The 16,099-nt window shown below is 42.4% G+C and overlaps 1 protein-coding gene across 1 annotated transcript in view; it reads left to right on the forward strand.

The window, feature by feature from the left end:
* Positions 1 to 2,863: 2,863 nt before the first annotated feature.
* ccdc175 (coiled-coil domain containing 175) overlaps positions 2,864 to 16,099 on the forward strand; it is a 64,501-nt gene continuing 51,265 nt past the window's right edge. The window contains exons 1-4 of the mRNA XM_078233818.1: positions 2,864 to 3,086; positions 4,822 to 4,944; positions 10,651 to 10,760; positions 11,123 to 11,204. Of these exons, the coding sequence (XP_078089944.1) occupies positions 2,919 to 3,086; positions 4,822 to 4,944; positions 10,651 to 10,760; positions 11,123 to 11,204 (483 nt within the window). The 5' untranslated portion in view covers positions 2,864 to 2,918. The remainder of the gene's footprint in view (positions 3,087 to 4,821; positions 4,945 to 10,650; positions 10,761 to 11,122; positions 11,205 to 16,099) is intronic.

Consider the following 16,099-nt stretch of genomic DNA (forward strand, 5'->3'; position numbering starts at 1 on the left):
AATTCTGTTGATTAGCTGGAAGCAAGGCTTCTTGCCTTCCTGGTGTGAAAGTTCTGCTGTTGGTGGGTTGCTAGTTAGTACCTAGAGTCTCTCTCTCACTCTGTCCCTCCCAGGTGTTTTGGGAAGCTGTTCTGACTTCAAGCTTCTATGTATATTAAGAGAACTGCAGCATACAACCAAAGGACTAAGTTCCAGCATCATGTGAGCATTCGTATTTTCTGTGCTAAACCTGTGGCAAGGGTTTTGTTTAAGGAAGTTTGTTTGATTGGAACATTTCATGTATTTATTAAGATTTATACAATATCATGGTCATTTTTCTTTCTTGTTTGTAATTGGGAGAAGTTATTGCTAATTTTCTTTCTATACATGTTAACTGTATTCTTAAATAAACTTTGTTTGATAAAAGCTCCCTAGTGGGTCAGTTTAATCATACCTAAAGTGAAATATCTCATGTTCACCCTAGCCAAATTCAGATTGCAAAACTTATGATCCAAGCGGCCTTAAAACACTTTGGAGTTACTGACCTGAATTATAATAGTTGAAATCTGTCTATTAGTGAATCTCTTGACACAGGTATGGGGAACTGCCCCTGTGTGTCGCGATGGTGGATATACATGGGAGAAGGGTGTATACTGCAAGCACCACTTCACATCAACACCGGAATATTGTGAAATTTATGCAAAAGCTCATTATTATGCATTAAATATACAGTCACTATTGTCATGTTACTTATTGACTGCATGCTTGTATGCTGGGAAAGGGACAGGAAGCTTTTTAAGGAAGCAACGCATTGTTGCTGCAGACAGCAGGAAGAAACTTTAACTGTTAAAAATGGGTGATATTGTTCCAGAGAAGTCATCCAAGTACTTAAGTGCAATGTTCAAGGCTCTAGTCAGGCAATATCAAGAGGAGGAAGATCACGTTCCTTTCAGGGGGGACAGTGGCTTCATTGGAAGTTCAGCAGCCTTCTACCCGCCAAACTATAGGTACTAGGGCATACCTTGTAGGAGTTGGCTCAAGTAATTGAGTGCATAATGTAAACATTAGGGGATTGACTAGGTTGATTCTTAATTATTTCTGTTAACTATTATGCACATATGGAATATAGTTTTTTGAGTATTTTATTTCTTCCCTTTATGTGGTATAGGTATTGCTGTTTTAGTCAAGGGAGAACTGAAGGAAAGTAATCAGATGATGCAGCGTCCTGGGAATGGGAAGCATCGTTCAGATGAAGGGCGCCTGAGTTGCTTCACGAGCTTTTGCAGCTAGAGGCACTGGTGGTTAATGCTATTTCTATTCTTGCTTCTTATGGTGCTCCTCTTCCATCTCTTGCTGATTGATTGATATCTCAGTTTAACAAAGTAATGCAGCCCATGGCCATAATTCTGAATTGCAGTATATCATAAAGCTCCTCTTAAATGGAAACCGATAGAAATGTTACTTCAGCCTGCAAACTCTCAATTATTTTTCTAGTAGCAGTGTATACATTTATATTTGTATCTGACAGGAGAATGAACCATGTCTGAAGAGTATATCACTTTCTGCTTGGTAATTTGCCTGTCAGTCTGGTTGAATAATGGCAGCACAAGGACAGATGCAGAATGAATGAAATTTGACAGCTGCCAGGAAATTGGGTACAGACCTGCATGATGCAATTAATGCCTGTGGTACCCCATGAACTGGACAATCAAGAAGTGATATTCCTTTTATTCAAAAAAGCTGTCATAATGCTAATGGTCTGCACACTTGGTAATATTGGTACAGACTTCGGCACCTTGGACCCTGAGTAGCCTACAATTTGGGCAAAGCCTAATATTTTATCATCCTGCCACTCTCTGCCCATTGGGAATATGATCTACAACCAAGAGAAGCTCAGTGATCTCCAGATATATCTGCACATTGATTTTGTCGCTGCCACCTGTTGCAGCTTGGAAGAGTTTTGGAGCACAAAAACCTGGAACCATCATGAGTATACCAGCTAGAGGCAATGTTGTTTTGTGGCCTTGTTAGGGGCTCAAATTGTGGCTGCAGCAGATGAAATATATTCCTAATAGCATCTTCGACAAAGTGAATGTGCCCACTCATTGCATCTTTGTGAAGTTGTGGAATGAGATGTGTTCCCCAAAGATCATCTGTTATGGCTATGACTTCCTTCACAGTGCCCTCCTCCACCTTCTTTACCTAGTTGGTTCTGAACTCTGCTGTATTTGTCACTGTTCCAACTTTTCTTCCACACAAAGGCAGATCTATCGGATCACACCCATCATTGCAATAAAAGTGTTTCCAAAACAGTCCAGCATCAGCAGAACGTTGTTCACAGAAGTCAGCATTCACTCGCGTTTAGACAAAAAAAAGCCAGATGTTAACCAGCAATCCAATAGGATGAACCAGCAAGAGACTTCAATGGGGTGGATGAGCCCTTTAAATAATGCTCATGCTGGATCAGTGCTGACTATTAATCCCATTCAGCAAATTGTGGCACTATCATATGTATTTCAAATATGGGAAGACAAATTTCCTAAAAGGATCCAACAACAAGCATATTCCAACATTATAGGCATACCTATAGGATGCCTATTGAGCAGTCCGAAACAATATGGCAAAGCACAGAATGGGGGTGCACATGCTGCCTGAATTGTAGGTTCTTGGGTGAATGTAAAATGGACACAGTGCAAATGAATTTCTCGGGCATGATGTCCAAATGAGTATGCAAAATACATAACAAATGCTTTTTGTTGATCATATATGCTGAAGTTAGAATGGTACCAGGAACATTGTGTAGTAATGAGCCTTTCAAACTACCTGACTATAGGATTAATTATCCATTGTGCATTTTTTCTGTCATTTCTTTTTTCAGCCCCACACAACAAAAAGCAGGAGCTCAATATGATTATTTTGTATCCCAGTTGAATGAGGTGATGGGAAAGCGTACCAGTGACCAAATTACATTGAATGAAACATATGACAACATACGAGACACTCAACGTAAAATTGTTCTTGCCACCAGAGATATTGCAGATTTGAAAGAGGAGGTAAACAAGGAACACACAATGTTTGAAGCAGAAAAGGAAATCTTGACAACAAAGGTAATTTCCTTATGGATTCTAAATGAAAAAATAAAATTCTGTTTACACATGTATTCCCGTTAATATATAAACTAATTTCAAACCACAAATTTAAATTCAGAAATTAATTATTGTTCTTTTGAACCAAAGAATAGTTTCCTTGGGCATTTATTATGTGTCAACCACTGAGAATTTCCTTTGTATTTGTGCCCAGAAACGAGCGTCATCTGGGTGCAAATCCAAAGGATTGCATTGCACGCACAGCATCCAAAATGTCTAAATCTTCTCAATCTTTTACAATGAATCTCTCTGCCCAAAAGCATCTCCACCCATAATAAAGGTTATAGAACATTGATTACACACAAGCTTTCTACAGTTGCACTTTCCGCAGAGGCCCACAGATTTTCAGTTGCTGCAGCCAGCAGTCACTTTTCTCATATCTTGGCAATTTTTGAGTGTTCTTTTCTGAAATGATTCTTACTGAGATATGCTTTGTATTTAGGGGAAAGGGTGGGGGGAGTTGCTGGGGATGTGGGGGAGGGAGGGGCAGTCTTGGTGATAGACGAGACATGGGGGTATGGAAGGGGCATGGAGGATTATAAGTACGTATTAGAAAGATTATTTACACTTCCCTGTCAAAAGGTTCCTGATGTGGAGATGCCGGCGTTGGACTGGGATAAGCACAGTAAGAAGTCTCACAACACCAGGTTAAAGTCCAACAGGTTTATTTGGCAGCACAAGCTTTCGGAGTGCCACTCCTTCATCAGGTGAGTGAGGACTTGTGTTCACAAACAGGGCATATACAGTTTGTGTCTGTATATGCCCTGTTTTTGAACACAAGTCCTCACTCATCTGATGAAGGAGTGACGCTCCGAAAGCTTGTGCTGCCAAATAAACCTGTTGGACTTTAACCTGGTGTTGTGAGACTTCTTACAAAGGTTCCTGACACAGCAAGCTTCCCCAAGGTTCACAAATTAGCAGTGCGTCAACAGTCTTCAGAAACCCACTTTCCGACTCAAAATTATCAGGGGAAGTGAAATTTCAATTTCTAACAGGGTTTCAAATTGCAAGGCCAATGTCACTTTAAGTAAACTACATATCAGAACCTGCCAGGATTTGTGACCAAACAAAAGTGGTGGGCATTGGGAGTCTGAATAGAAATTTAAAAATGTGGACTTGCATGCCTCTCATTTGATCCTCCTCGGGGGAAGCACAATGCACTCTTCATGCCTTCTCTAATAACACCATCCACCCCACCCTGTCCCAATACAGAGCAGGTCTCGGTGAGAATAATTTCTAAAAGAAAACCTTACAAACTTGCTCAAACACCAGAAAAAGTACTGTTTCCTGCAGCACCTGAAAATCTGGTTGATGAGGCAGACAAGGGTTACTCAGCATCAGGAGATGAAAATTCAGCCTGTGATCTCAGTTTGGTGCATTCCTTGGCCCCAGTTGTTTTGACTGATTTGCCGCTACCGTTGTAGTGAATTTTCATGAGATTTCCAGGATATATGAGTAAATTAGGAAAGCAGAGTTGGTGTGAAAATAAGCATATTTTGGGATCTAACAATCAGAATGCCCCACAGAGGAAAATCAAGGTTATTTGTTTGGTACCTCAGCTTTTGCAGGAATGAGATTTTTGTTTGAGTCAGGCTAATAGGTTAACATAATTTTCAACAGAATGCCTAAATGCAGTTAGAACTTTTAACATGTTTGTAATTGCCACACGAATGTAAAAATGTATTTATTTATTTAGTTTACAGAAATATACCTTCTGGTTCAGAATCAGATTTCAGTAAATTTTGAGCAGAAGAGCAAAGTTGATGGATTAAATGCGAAATTGAAGAAGTTGAATGAGAGTTTGTCAACCCAGAAAGAGGTAAGACTTAAAGCAACATTAATGAACATGCAAAAGCAGAGGGAGGCAGTGGCATAGTGGCAGTGTTGCTGGACGAGTAATCTAGAGACCCAGGGGTCCCAGTTTGAATCCCCCAATGGCAGATGGTGAAATTTGATCTCAATTTTAAAAAGAATATGGAATTAAAAGTCTAATAATTACCATTAAACCATTGTCGATTGATGTAAAAGTCCATCTGGTTCACTAATGTCCTTGAGCGAAGGAAATCTGTTGTTCTTACCTGGTCTTACATGTGACTCCAGATCCACAGCAATGTGTTTGGCTCTTAAATGCCCTCGGGTGGGCAACAAATGCTAGCCAGCCAGAAATAACTTTTAAAAATAGAGAATGCTAGGAACCAAAAACAGAAAATTGTGGCAGCTATCATGCAAAAACAAAAATAATGGCAGGCAGAGGTTATTATCTAAAATTGTTGAACTCAATGTTGAGTCTGGAAGTACCTAAGCAAAAGATGAGATATGGTTTGTCAAACATTGTTGAACTTCATTGGAACCATGTAGGAGGCTGAGTTCAGAGTGGCAATGGACAGGAGAATTATACTGGCAGGCAACTGGAAGCTCGGGTTCATGCCTATGTACTGACCAAGGTGCTGCTGATCTCCACTGAGTCCTGTTGGCCTATTTATCTCTCTCTCTGATGTTTTCGGATGGCTTATCCAATATCAACAAGACAATCTGAGAAATAATTGTCGCAGCAGTATTTTAAAAATATCTCTAGAGCTATCAATCAAACAAATATACAAATAAGATACAGAAAATGCTTATGTTTGAATTGAATAGCTTCGCCTCTCCCACGAACTAAAATGACAAGAAAAAGTCATGCTTGTAGATTGAATGGAAGTGTTTTGCAAAGTGATCAATAAATCTATGTTTGGCCTCCCCAATGAAGAACAGACTGCATTGTGAGCAACAATAGGCTAATATGTTAACATAATTGTCATGATGTGGAGATGCCGGTGTTGGACTGGGGTAAACACAGTAAGAAGTTTAACAACAACAGGTTAAAGTCCAACAGGTTTATTTGGTAGCAAAAGCCACACAAGCTTTCGGAGCTCTAAGCCCCTTCTTCAGGTGAGTGGGAATTCTGTTCACAAACAGAGCATATAAAGACACAAACTCAATTTACATGAATAATGGTTGGAATGCGAATACTTACAACTAATCAAGTCTTTAAGAAACAAAACAATGTGAGTGGAGGGAGCATCAAGACAGGCTAAAAAGATGTGTATTGTCTCCAGACAAGGGGCGGCACGGTAGCACAGTGGTTAGCACTGCTGCTTCACAGCTCCAGGGTCCCGGGTTCGATTCCCGGCTCGGGTCACTGTCTGTGTGGAGTTTGCACATTCTCCTCGTGTCTGCGTGGGTTTCCTCCGGGTGCTCCGGTTTCCTCCCACAGTCCAAAAATGTGCGGGTTAGGTTGATTGGCCAGGTTAAAAATTGTCCCTTAGTGTCCTGGGATGCGTAGGTTAGAGGGATTAGCGGGTAAAATATGTGGGGGGATTGTGGTCGGTGCAGACTCGATGGGCCGAATGGTCTCCTTCTGCACTGTAGGGTTTCTATGTTTCTAATCTATGTTTCTAAGACAGCCAGTGAAACTCTGCAGGTCTAGGCAACTGTGGGGGTTACAAATAGTGTGACATGAACCCAATATCCCGGTTGAGGCCGTCCTCGTGTGTGCGGAACTTGGCTATCAGTTTCTGCTCAGCGACTCTGCGCTGTCGTGTGTCGAGAAGGCTGCCTTGGAGAACGCTTACCCGAATATCAGAGGCCAAATGCCCGTGACCGCTGAAGTGCTCCCCAACAGGAAGAGAACAGTCTTGCCTGGTGATTGTCGAGTGGTGTTCATTCATCCGTTGTCGCAGCGTCTGCATAGTTTCCCCAATGTACCATGCCTCGGGACATCTTTTCTTGCAGCGTATCAGGTAGACAACGTTGGCCGAATTGCAAGAGTATGTACCGTATGCCTGGTGGATGGTGTTCTCACGTGAGATGATGGCATCTGTGTCGATGATCCGGCACGTCTTGCAGAGGTTGCTGTGGCAGGGTTGTGTGGTGTCATGGTCACTGTTCTCCTGAAGGCTGGGTAGTTTGCTGCGGACAATGGTCTGTTTGAGGTTGTGCGGTTGTTTGAAGGCAAGAAGTGGGGGTGGCCTTGGCGAGAAACCGCACTGACCTCCTCAGAAGACAAACACGGGACACAGTGGACAGAGTACCCTTCGTTGTCCAGTACTTCCCCGGAGCGGAGAAGCTACGGCATCTCCTCCGGAGCCTTCAACATGTCATTGATGAGGACGAACATCTCGCCAAGGCCATCCCCACACCCCCACTTCTTGCCTTCAAACAACCGCACAACCTCAAACAGACCATTGTCCGCAGCAAACTACCCAGCCTTCAGGAGAACAGTGACCATGACACCACACAACCCTGCCACAGAAACCTCTGCAAGACGTGCCGGATCATCGACACAGATGCCATCATCTCACGTGAGAACACCATCCACCAGGTACACGGTACATACTCTTGCAATTCGGCCAACGTTGTCTACCTGATACGCTGCAAGAAAGGATGTCCCGAGGCATGGTACATTGGGGAAACTATGCAGACGCTGCGACAACGGATGAATGAACACCGCTCGACAATCACCAGGCAAGACTGTTCTCTTCCTGTTGGGGAGCACTTCAGCGGTCACGGGCATTCGGCCTCTGATATTCGGGTAAGCGTTCTCCAAGGCGGCCTTCGCGACACACGACAGCGCAGAGTCGCTGAGCAGAAACTGATAGCAAAGTTCCGCACACATGAGGACGGCCTCAACCGGGATATTGGGTTCATGTCACACTATTTGTAACCCCCACAGTTGCCTAGACCTGCAGAGCTTCACTGGCTGTCTTGTCTGGAGACAATACACATCTTTTTAGCCTGTCTTGATGCTCTCTCCACTCCCATTGTTTTGTTTCTTAAAGACTTGATTAGTTGTAAGTATTCGCATTCCAACCATTATTCATGTAAATTGAGTTTGTGTCTTTATATGCTCTGTTTGTGAACAGAATTCCCACTCACCTGAAGAAGGGGCTTAGAGCTCCGAAAGCTTGTGTGGCTTTTGCTACCAAATAAACCTGTTGGACTTTAACCTCGTGTTGTTAAACTTCTTACAACATAATTGTCAACAGAATGCCTAAATGCAGTTAGAATTTTTAACATGTACTGACATGTACTTAACATACTGAATTGATAGAACTACATGTAAATCATTGCTTCAAGGTCAGCATTTGTTGCCCATCCCTAATTGCCCCTTGAGAAAGTGGTGGTGAGTCACTTTGTTGAATCGCTGCAGTCTGTCTGGTGTAGGTATACCTATAATGCTGTTAAAAAGGGAGTTCCAGGATTTTGACCCAGCAACAGTGAAAGAAGGTAATATAGTTCAATGTCAGGATGGTACGTGACTTGAAAGGGAAAGTGCAGTTGTTGGTGTTGCCATGTGTCTGCTGCCTGTGTCCTTCCAGGTGTAGAGGTCATGGGTTTGGAATGTGCTGTCAAAGGAGGCGAGGCGAGTTGCTGCAATGCATTTTCTGCATGATACACATTGCTGCCACTGTGCATTTGTAGTGAAGGGAGTGAACATTTAAGCTGCCGACCAAGTAGACTGCTTTGATTAGGATGGTTTTGAGCTTCTTGAGTGTCATTGGAGCTGTACTCATCCAAGTGGAAAGGATCTCATCACACTCTTGACTTGTGCCTTGATGGTAGTCAAGCTTTGGGGAGTCAGATGTGTTACTGACTGCAGAATTCTCAGTCCTGACCTACTTTTGTAGCCACAGTATTTATTCATATAGTTGGTCTAGTTCAGTTTCTCATCAATGTAACCCCCAGAATGTTGATGGTAAGGCATTCAGTGATGGTAATGACTTTGAATATTAAGGAGAGGTGGTTATGTTCTCTCCTGCTGGAGATGGTCATTGCCTAGCACTTAAGTGGCACAAATATTGCTTTCCACTTATCAGACTGCTGTAGTATCTGAGGAGTTGTGAATGGTACTGAACATTGTGTGATCATCAGCAAACATCATAATTCCTGATCTAATGATGGGGAAAAGTTCATTGATGAAGTACCAGAAGATGGTTAGGCCCAGGACACCACGCTGAGGAACTCCTGCAACCTGGGGCTGAGATGATTGATTTCAAACCACCACCATCTTCCTTTGTGCTGGGTATAATTCCAACCAGTGAAACATTTCTCCTGATTCCCATCGACTTCAATTTTGCTAGGTTTCCTTAATGCCATATTGATCAAACATTACCTTAACAGAAATCACTCTCGTGTCTTCAGCTTTTTTGACCATTCTTGAACCCAAAGCTATTATGAGGCCAGGAGCTGAGCAGCCCAGGTGGAACCCAACTGTTCATTGGTCAGAAGGTTATTGTTGTGTAAGTGATTGATGACCAAGAGTAGAGTGATGGGGTAGTAATTGGCCAGATTGGACTTTTCCAGCTCTTTGTGGACTGGTCATACCAGGGAAATTTATTGGCTATAAGTCCTGGAGCACAAGTCTTCAGTACTACTGCTCGGATATTGTCAGAATCACTGCCTTTGCTGTATCCAGAGCCTTCAGCCATTTCTTGATGTCACATAGAGTGAATCGAATTGACTGAAGACTGGCATCTGTGATGGTGGGGATCTCAGGAGGAGGTTGAGATGTATTATCTACTTAGCACATCTGGCTAAAGATGGTTGCAAATGGTGTATTGAGGGTGATTGAATACTAAACCATGTTGTTTTAGAGCGAACATAATGCTGAAAGTGGAGAGAGGAAAAGATGTGATCATGCTGGAAGTAGCAGAAATAATACGGTTTGATTCACTGAATACAGAAGGTGGGATGTAAAGGGTCCCTTATCATGCTTCTGGAAGGGAAGGGAAGTGGTATGGACAGAAGTGTGGAAATTGGGATGGAAACATTTGAGTGTGACAAGAAGTATAGTCAAAGTAGCTGTGGGAATCAGTAGAATTATCATGAACATTCGTTGATAACCCAAAGCCAGAAATGGAGATTCATCTTATTAATTAATTCTGTCTAGACACAACTGCTTAGATTCTAAAAATTATAATTGAATCAAAGAAATTACAATTTGTTACAAATGTCATGGTGAGATAATATTTTTCACACACTTGCATTCTATTTCTATATGAATAAAGCTTTACATAATTTACCACTAAAATACAATGTATGTTTTTGCATTGCCTTTAATATTGTAAATTTTCATTGGATGACGTAGGGACGAATCTGCGAAGAAGGAAGTTACTAAAAGTGAAGTTAGGGAGGTGGGTTGTGTAGAAGCTTTTAAAGATGATGAGATAAGCTGAGGTCGAAGCTGTGAAAAAGCATTATGCAAGGTCAGGGTGGCTGAAGACACTGGCTCCAGTGATCAGTGGAAGTAGGGGAAAATCTAGAGTTGTTTCGATGGAGAGCAGTAAAGAATAATAAGATGGGAAGTAGGACCTAAGGCTGGAATAAGGCTGCTTTCTGGAATTGGTTCACATTTATTTCAAATTAACTTTTAAAACATAATGAAGATCTGATGTTTTCTCATTTATACTTCAATTTGTATTTGATAAGATAATAAATTTTGATTTTAATCAATGTGCTTAACTGCATGTTCTCCCATCTTTTGCAGATAAATGAACTGTTAGAAGCACAAAATAGCAGTCTGAAAAGGGAAGAAGACAATCTTCAAACAAAATTCAATGAAGAATCAAAAATAGCTGAAGACCTAATGGCTCGGAAGTAAAACAAAAAATTCCATTGCATAAAATATTCTTTGATTGCTCATCATAACATGATACAGATGTTTCTGCAGAATTAGTCAATGTTGAAAGTAGTTTTTTCATTGATGCTGGGGAAGGAGTGAAATGGAAGGATGGGATAAATAGAATGTTAAGGAAGGGATATTGAGGGATAGGAGAGGACAAGAGAAAATGGGAGAGGTGAGAATAGGGGAGGCAGGATGAAGGTGAAGGGTGAAAATAATGTGATTGTGCTGCAAAAAAATTCTTGAGCCTGCTGCACATAAGTTGGCCCCTTGTGAGCAGCTCCACAAAATAGCAATAACTTTAAGGATGTTACTTGTGTTTTTTTATTTTCAATAGACAGAGCATTTTGAATGAATTAAGGATCCTCATTGAAAATTTAAGAAGAAAGGCTGAAGATTTACACACACAAATCCTACAGGTTGGATCTTTTAATGTATTAGAAAAATGATGCTATAAACCAGTCTAGAATGCTTGGAATAAGTGACTTCTGGAATTTTCTGGATTACAGAATGATAAGTGTGAGAACCAGAAAACATCATAGATGTAAATATTTACCTGAAACATACAATAGTAATAAAACATTAAAAGCAGTAGTAAAAATTGCTTTATTTATCCAAATACTGTATGTTTCCACTCCAAAAGCATTGTACTAGAATTATATATGGATCTGCTCAAAATATTTTCAGACAAGTGGGGCTGACTATTGCCGGGGGGAGAGGGTGGTGGGGGGTGGTGGTGGTGGGGGGGGGGGGGGGGGGGGGGGGGGGGGGGGGGGGGCGGGGCGGGTGGAGGGGGAGAGGGAGGGTGGTTGCGATGTCTCCCCACCCCCCACATCCTCAGATCAACATAGAGTCAACCAGCCAGTTCCATAGCATAAAGCACTGCAGGTAGGCTAAACAGGGCACTGGAGATGATATCCCATCCTTGGGAGCTGCTGACCAATCCAATTGGGCACGATTGGGATTGCAAAAAGGAAGCAAAAGAAAACCCAATGGATCCAAGGAACAGTTGAGTCTGGGCCTTGGGTAAGGAGGGTATGGGCATGTTGAGGAGGAGGGGTGGTGGCTTTAAGACCACAGGCAGGTAGAAAGAATGAGGGGTTCTATCTTGGAGAGGGGGTGCCTCCCAATCAGCAAAGGGAAATCCTTTGAAGATAGAACCCTCATTTCTACATACCATTTTGCCTTTTTTGCTGCCTGCTGCACCTATATGCTTACCTTCAGTGACTGGTGTACGAGGACACCCAGGTCTCATTGCACATTCCCCTCTCCTAATTTGTGGCCTTTCGGGTAGTAATCTGCCTTCCCACATTTGCTATCGAAGTGGATAACCTCACATTTATCCAAATTATACTTCACCTGTTCACTTACTCAACTTGTCCAAACCACACTGAAAGATCTCTGCATCCTGCTCACAGCTCACCCTCCCACGCAGCTTTGTGTCATCTGCACATTTTGAGATATTACATTTAGTTGCCTCATCAAAATCATGAATATAGAGTGAATAACCGGGGTCCCAGCACTGATCCCTGCAATATCCCACCAGACACTACCTACCATTTGGAAAAAGACCCGTTTATTCCTACTCTTCAGTTCCTGTCTGCCAACCAGCTTTCTATCTATTTCAATACATTGCCCCCAATCCCACGTGCTTTAATTTTACACGCGAATCTCTTATGTGGAACTTTGTCGAAAGTCCAAATAAACCACATCCACTGGCTCTCCTCATCAACTCGACGATTTACATCATTGAAGAATTCCAGTAGATTTCCCTTTCATAAATCCATGCTGACTCTCTCCAGTCCTGCCACTGTTTTTCCAAGTGTTTTGCTATAAAATCTTTGATAATGGATTCTAAAGTTTTCCCCACTGCTGACGTCAGGTTTTACTGGTCCATAATTCCCTGTTGTGTCTTTACCTCCCTTTTAAATAGTGGGGTTATGTTAGCTACCCTCCAATCTGTAGGAACTGTTCCAGAGTCCAATTTTGGAAGATGACCACCAATGCATCCACTATTTCTCGGGCTCCTTCCTGAAGTACTCTGGGATGTAGACTATCAGGCCCTAAGGACTTATCGGCCTTCAATCCCATCAGTTTCCCCAACACCATTTCTCTATTAATACTGATTTCCTTCAGTTCCTCCCTCTCACTAAACCCTGTGTTCCCCAACATTTCTAGTACATTATTTGTGTCCTCCTTTGTGAAGCCAGAACCAAAGTATGTATTCAATTGGTCAGCCATTTATTTGTTCCATATTATAAATTCCCCTGTTTCTGACTGTAAGGGAAATTCTTGATAGATTAGATATATTTGTCTTCGCCAATCTTTTTCTCTGCACATATCTATAGAAACTTAAGTCAGTTTTAATGTTCCCCACTAGCTTACTCTTGTGCATGATTTTCCCCTTCTTAATCTGTCCCTCGGACCTTTGCTGAATTCTAAACTGTTCCCAATCCTCAAATCTGATGTTTTTCTTGGCCAATTTGTATGCCCCTCCCTTGGATCTAATATATCAAGAATTTCCCTTGTAAGCCATGGTTTTGCCACCTTTCCAGTTATACTTTTGCACTAGACAAGAATAAACAATTGTTGCAGTTCATCCATGCGCTCATTGAATCTTTGCCATTGCCTATTTATCCCTTTAAGTAATGTTTCCCAATCTATAATAGCTGATGTTCCATTAGCTGATAAAAACTTTTCTGACCGATATCTCCAGGGCGATCAAACAGTTCATTTTTGACACGATCAGTTCATAGTACATTAAGCTTAAGTGCATCCTCTTTTGAGCTGTTGTGGTTTCTAACTGCAGTTTTTTTAAACAGGCATTATTTTTCATCTGAAGTGCTGCCTCTTTTAAGCTGCTGCTTGTTCTAACCACGGTTTTTATAAACAGCTTTTTGTAGTTCCTTGCGGTATTGGGCAGAGCAGGAGCCATACTAAGCTGTGATACAACCAGAAAGAATGCTTTCTATGGTGCATCTGTAAAAGTTGGTGGGAGCCGTAGCTGACATGCCAACTTTCCTTAGTCTTCTGAGAAAGTAGAGGCGTTGGTGGGCTCTCTTAACTATAGTGTTGGCATGGGGGGGACCAGGCCAGGTTGTTGGTGATCTGGACACCTAAAAACCTGAAGCTCTCGACCCTACATCGTCCCTATTGATGTAGAGAGGGGCATGTTCTGCTTTACGCTTCCTGAAGTCGATGACAATCTCCTTTGTTGAGGGCAAGATTATTGTTGCTGCCTCTGTACATATCATAAGAACAGGATATGGTGCTCGACTCATCGATCGACAGTTTCGACGCGCCACAGCGAAAAACCGCACCGACCTCCTCAGAAGACAAACACGGGACCCTTCGTCGTCCAGTACTTCCCCGGAGCGGAGAAGCTACGACATCTTCTCCGGAGCCTTCAATATGTCATCGATGAAGACGAACATCTCGCTAAGGCCATCCCCAAACCCCCACTTTTTGCCTTCAAACAACCGCATAACCTCAAACAGACCATTGTCCACAGCAAACTACCCAGCCTTCAGGAGAACAGTGACCACGACACCACACAACCCTGCCACAGCAACCTCTGCAAGACATGCCGGATCATCATCATGGATGCCATCATCTCAAGTGAGAACACCATCCACCAGGTACACAGTACATACTCTTGCAACTCGGCCAATGTTGTCTACCTGATACGCTGCAGGAAAGGATGTCTTGAGGCATGGTACGTTGGGGTGACCATGTAGACGCTATGACAACGGATGAACGAACACTGCTCGACAATCACCAGGCAGTAATAATCTTCCTGTTGGGGAACACTTCAGCAGTCACGGGCATTCAGCCTCTGATCTTCAGGGATGCGTTCTCCAAGGCGGCCTTCACGACACACGACAATGCATAATCACTGAGCAGAAACTGATAGCCAGGTTCCGCATACATGACGACGGCCTCAACCAGGATCTTGGGTTCATGTCACACTATCTGTAACCCCCACGACTTGCCTGGGCTTGCAAAATCTCACTAACTGTCCTGGCTGGAGACAATACACATCTCTTTAACCTGTGCTTAACCCTCACTCCACTCACATTGTCTGTACCTTTAAGACTTGATTACTTGTAAAGACTCACATTCCAACCATTATTTTGTAAATTGCGTTTGTGTCTTTATATGCCCTGTTGTGAACACGACTTCTACTCACGTGATGAAGGAGCAGTGCTCTGAAAGCTTGTGGCTTGTGCTACCAAATAAACCTGTTGGACTTTAACCTGGTGTTGTGAGACTTCTTACTGTGCTTACCCCAGTCCAACGCCGGCAACTCTACATCATTACAAGAGCCGTCAGAGGCTGGAAATTCTACAATGAGTAACTTGCCTTCTAACTCCATACAGCTTGTCCAGTATCTACAAGGCACAAGTTTGGAGTGTGATGGAATAATCTCCATTTGCCTGGGTGAACACTGCTTCAACAACACTCAACAGCTCGACGCCACCCTGGTAAAACAGCCAGCTCGACTAACACCCTCATCCATCACCTTAAACATTCAGTCTGTCCACCACCAGCAGCAATGTGTACCATCTATAAAATGCACTGTGACAACATGTCAAGATTCCATTGACAGTAGCGTCCAATCCCTGCTTTCGACCACTTGGAAGAAAATTGGCAGCAGATGCACAGGAACCTCCCTTACCTCATGTGTTCCTCTCAAAGCCACTAACTTGGAAGTGTATCATCCTTCCTTCACTGTCTCTGCTCAAAATCCTGGATCTCCCTATCCAACAGCACCATGGGTGTACCAACCCTGCACAGACTGCAGCCGTTTAAGAAATTGACTCATTAACACCTTTTCAAGCACAGTTAGGATTTGACAATAAATCCTGGCCTTTCTACTGATGCTCACATCCCAGGAACAAATGGGGGGGAAAAAAACATATTCAGGTTTTTTCCTAGGTAAAATTGCTTCTGGCGATAGATCTTTTCTTTTCAGCTGTTTATGCACTTTACATCAAATAAAGATTTCCTTTGAAGACTTCATCAAAGGGGTCTGAATTGTACTGACCTTTGAATAATCTGGATTACCATGACCATTTTTTCTTCAGAGCAGAAAAACCAGATGGGACTTAACACTGTGTACTTTAGAAAACATGAAACGATATAGGATGGAACAGTAGGTGATCAAGTGGGTTGATTTTCTTTCCTTCTCAGGTCTTAATTCACAGGATCCACAAAAATTACTTCTTTCTGCTCTGACCCATATTCAAAAATATAATTTTTGCTGAATCAATTACAGTTGCACAGTTTTGCTTTCAGGATCTCCGAAATTATG

The sequence above is a fragment of the Mustelus asterias genome, chromosome 18 (assembly GCF_964213995.1).
Source record: "Mustelus asterias chromosome 18, sMusAst1.hap1.1, whole genome shotgun sequence".
NCBI classification, from domain to species: Eukaryota; Metazoa; Chordata; class Chondrichthyes; order Carcharhiniformes; family Triakidae; genus Mustelus; species Mustelus asterias.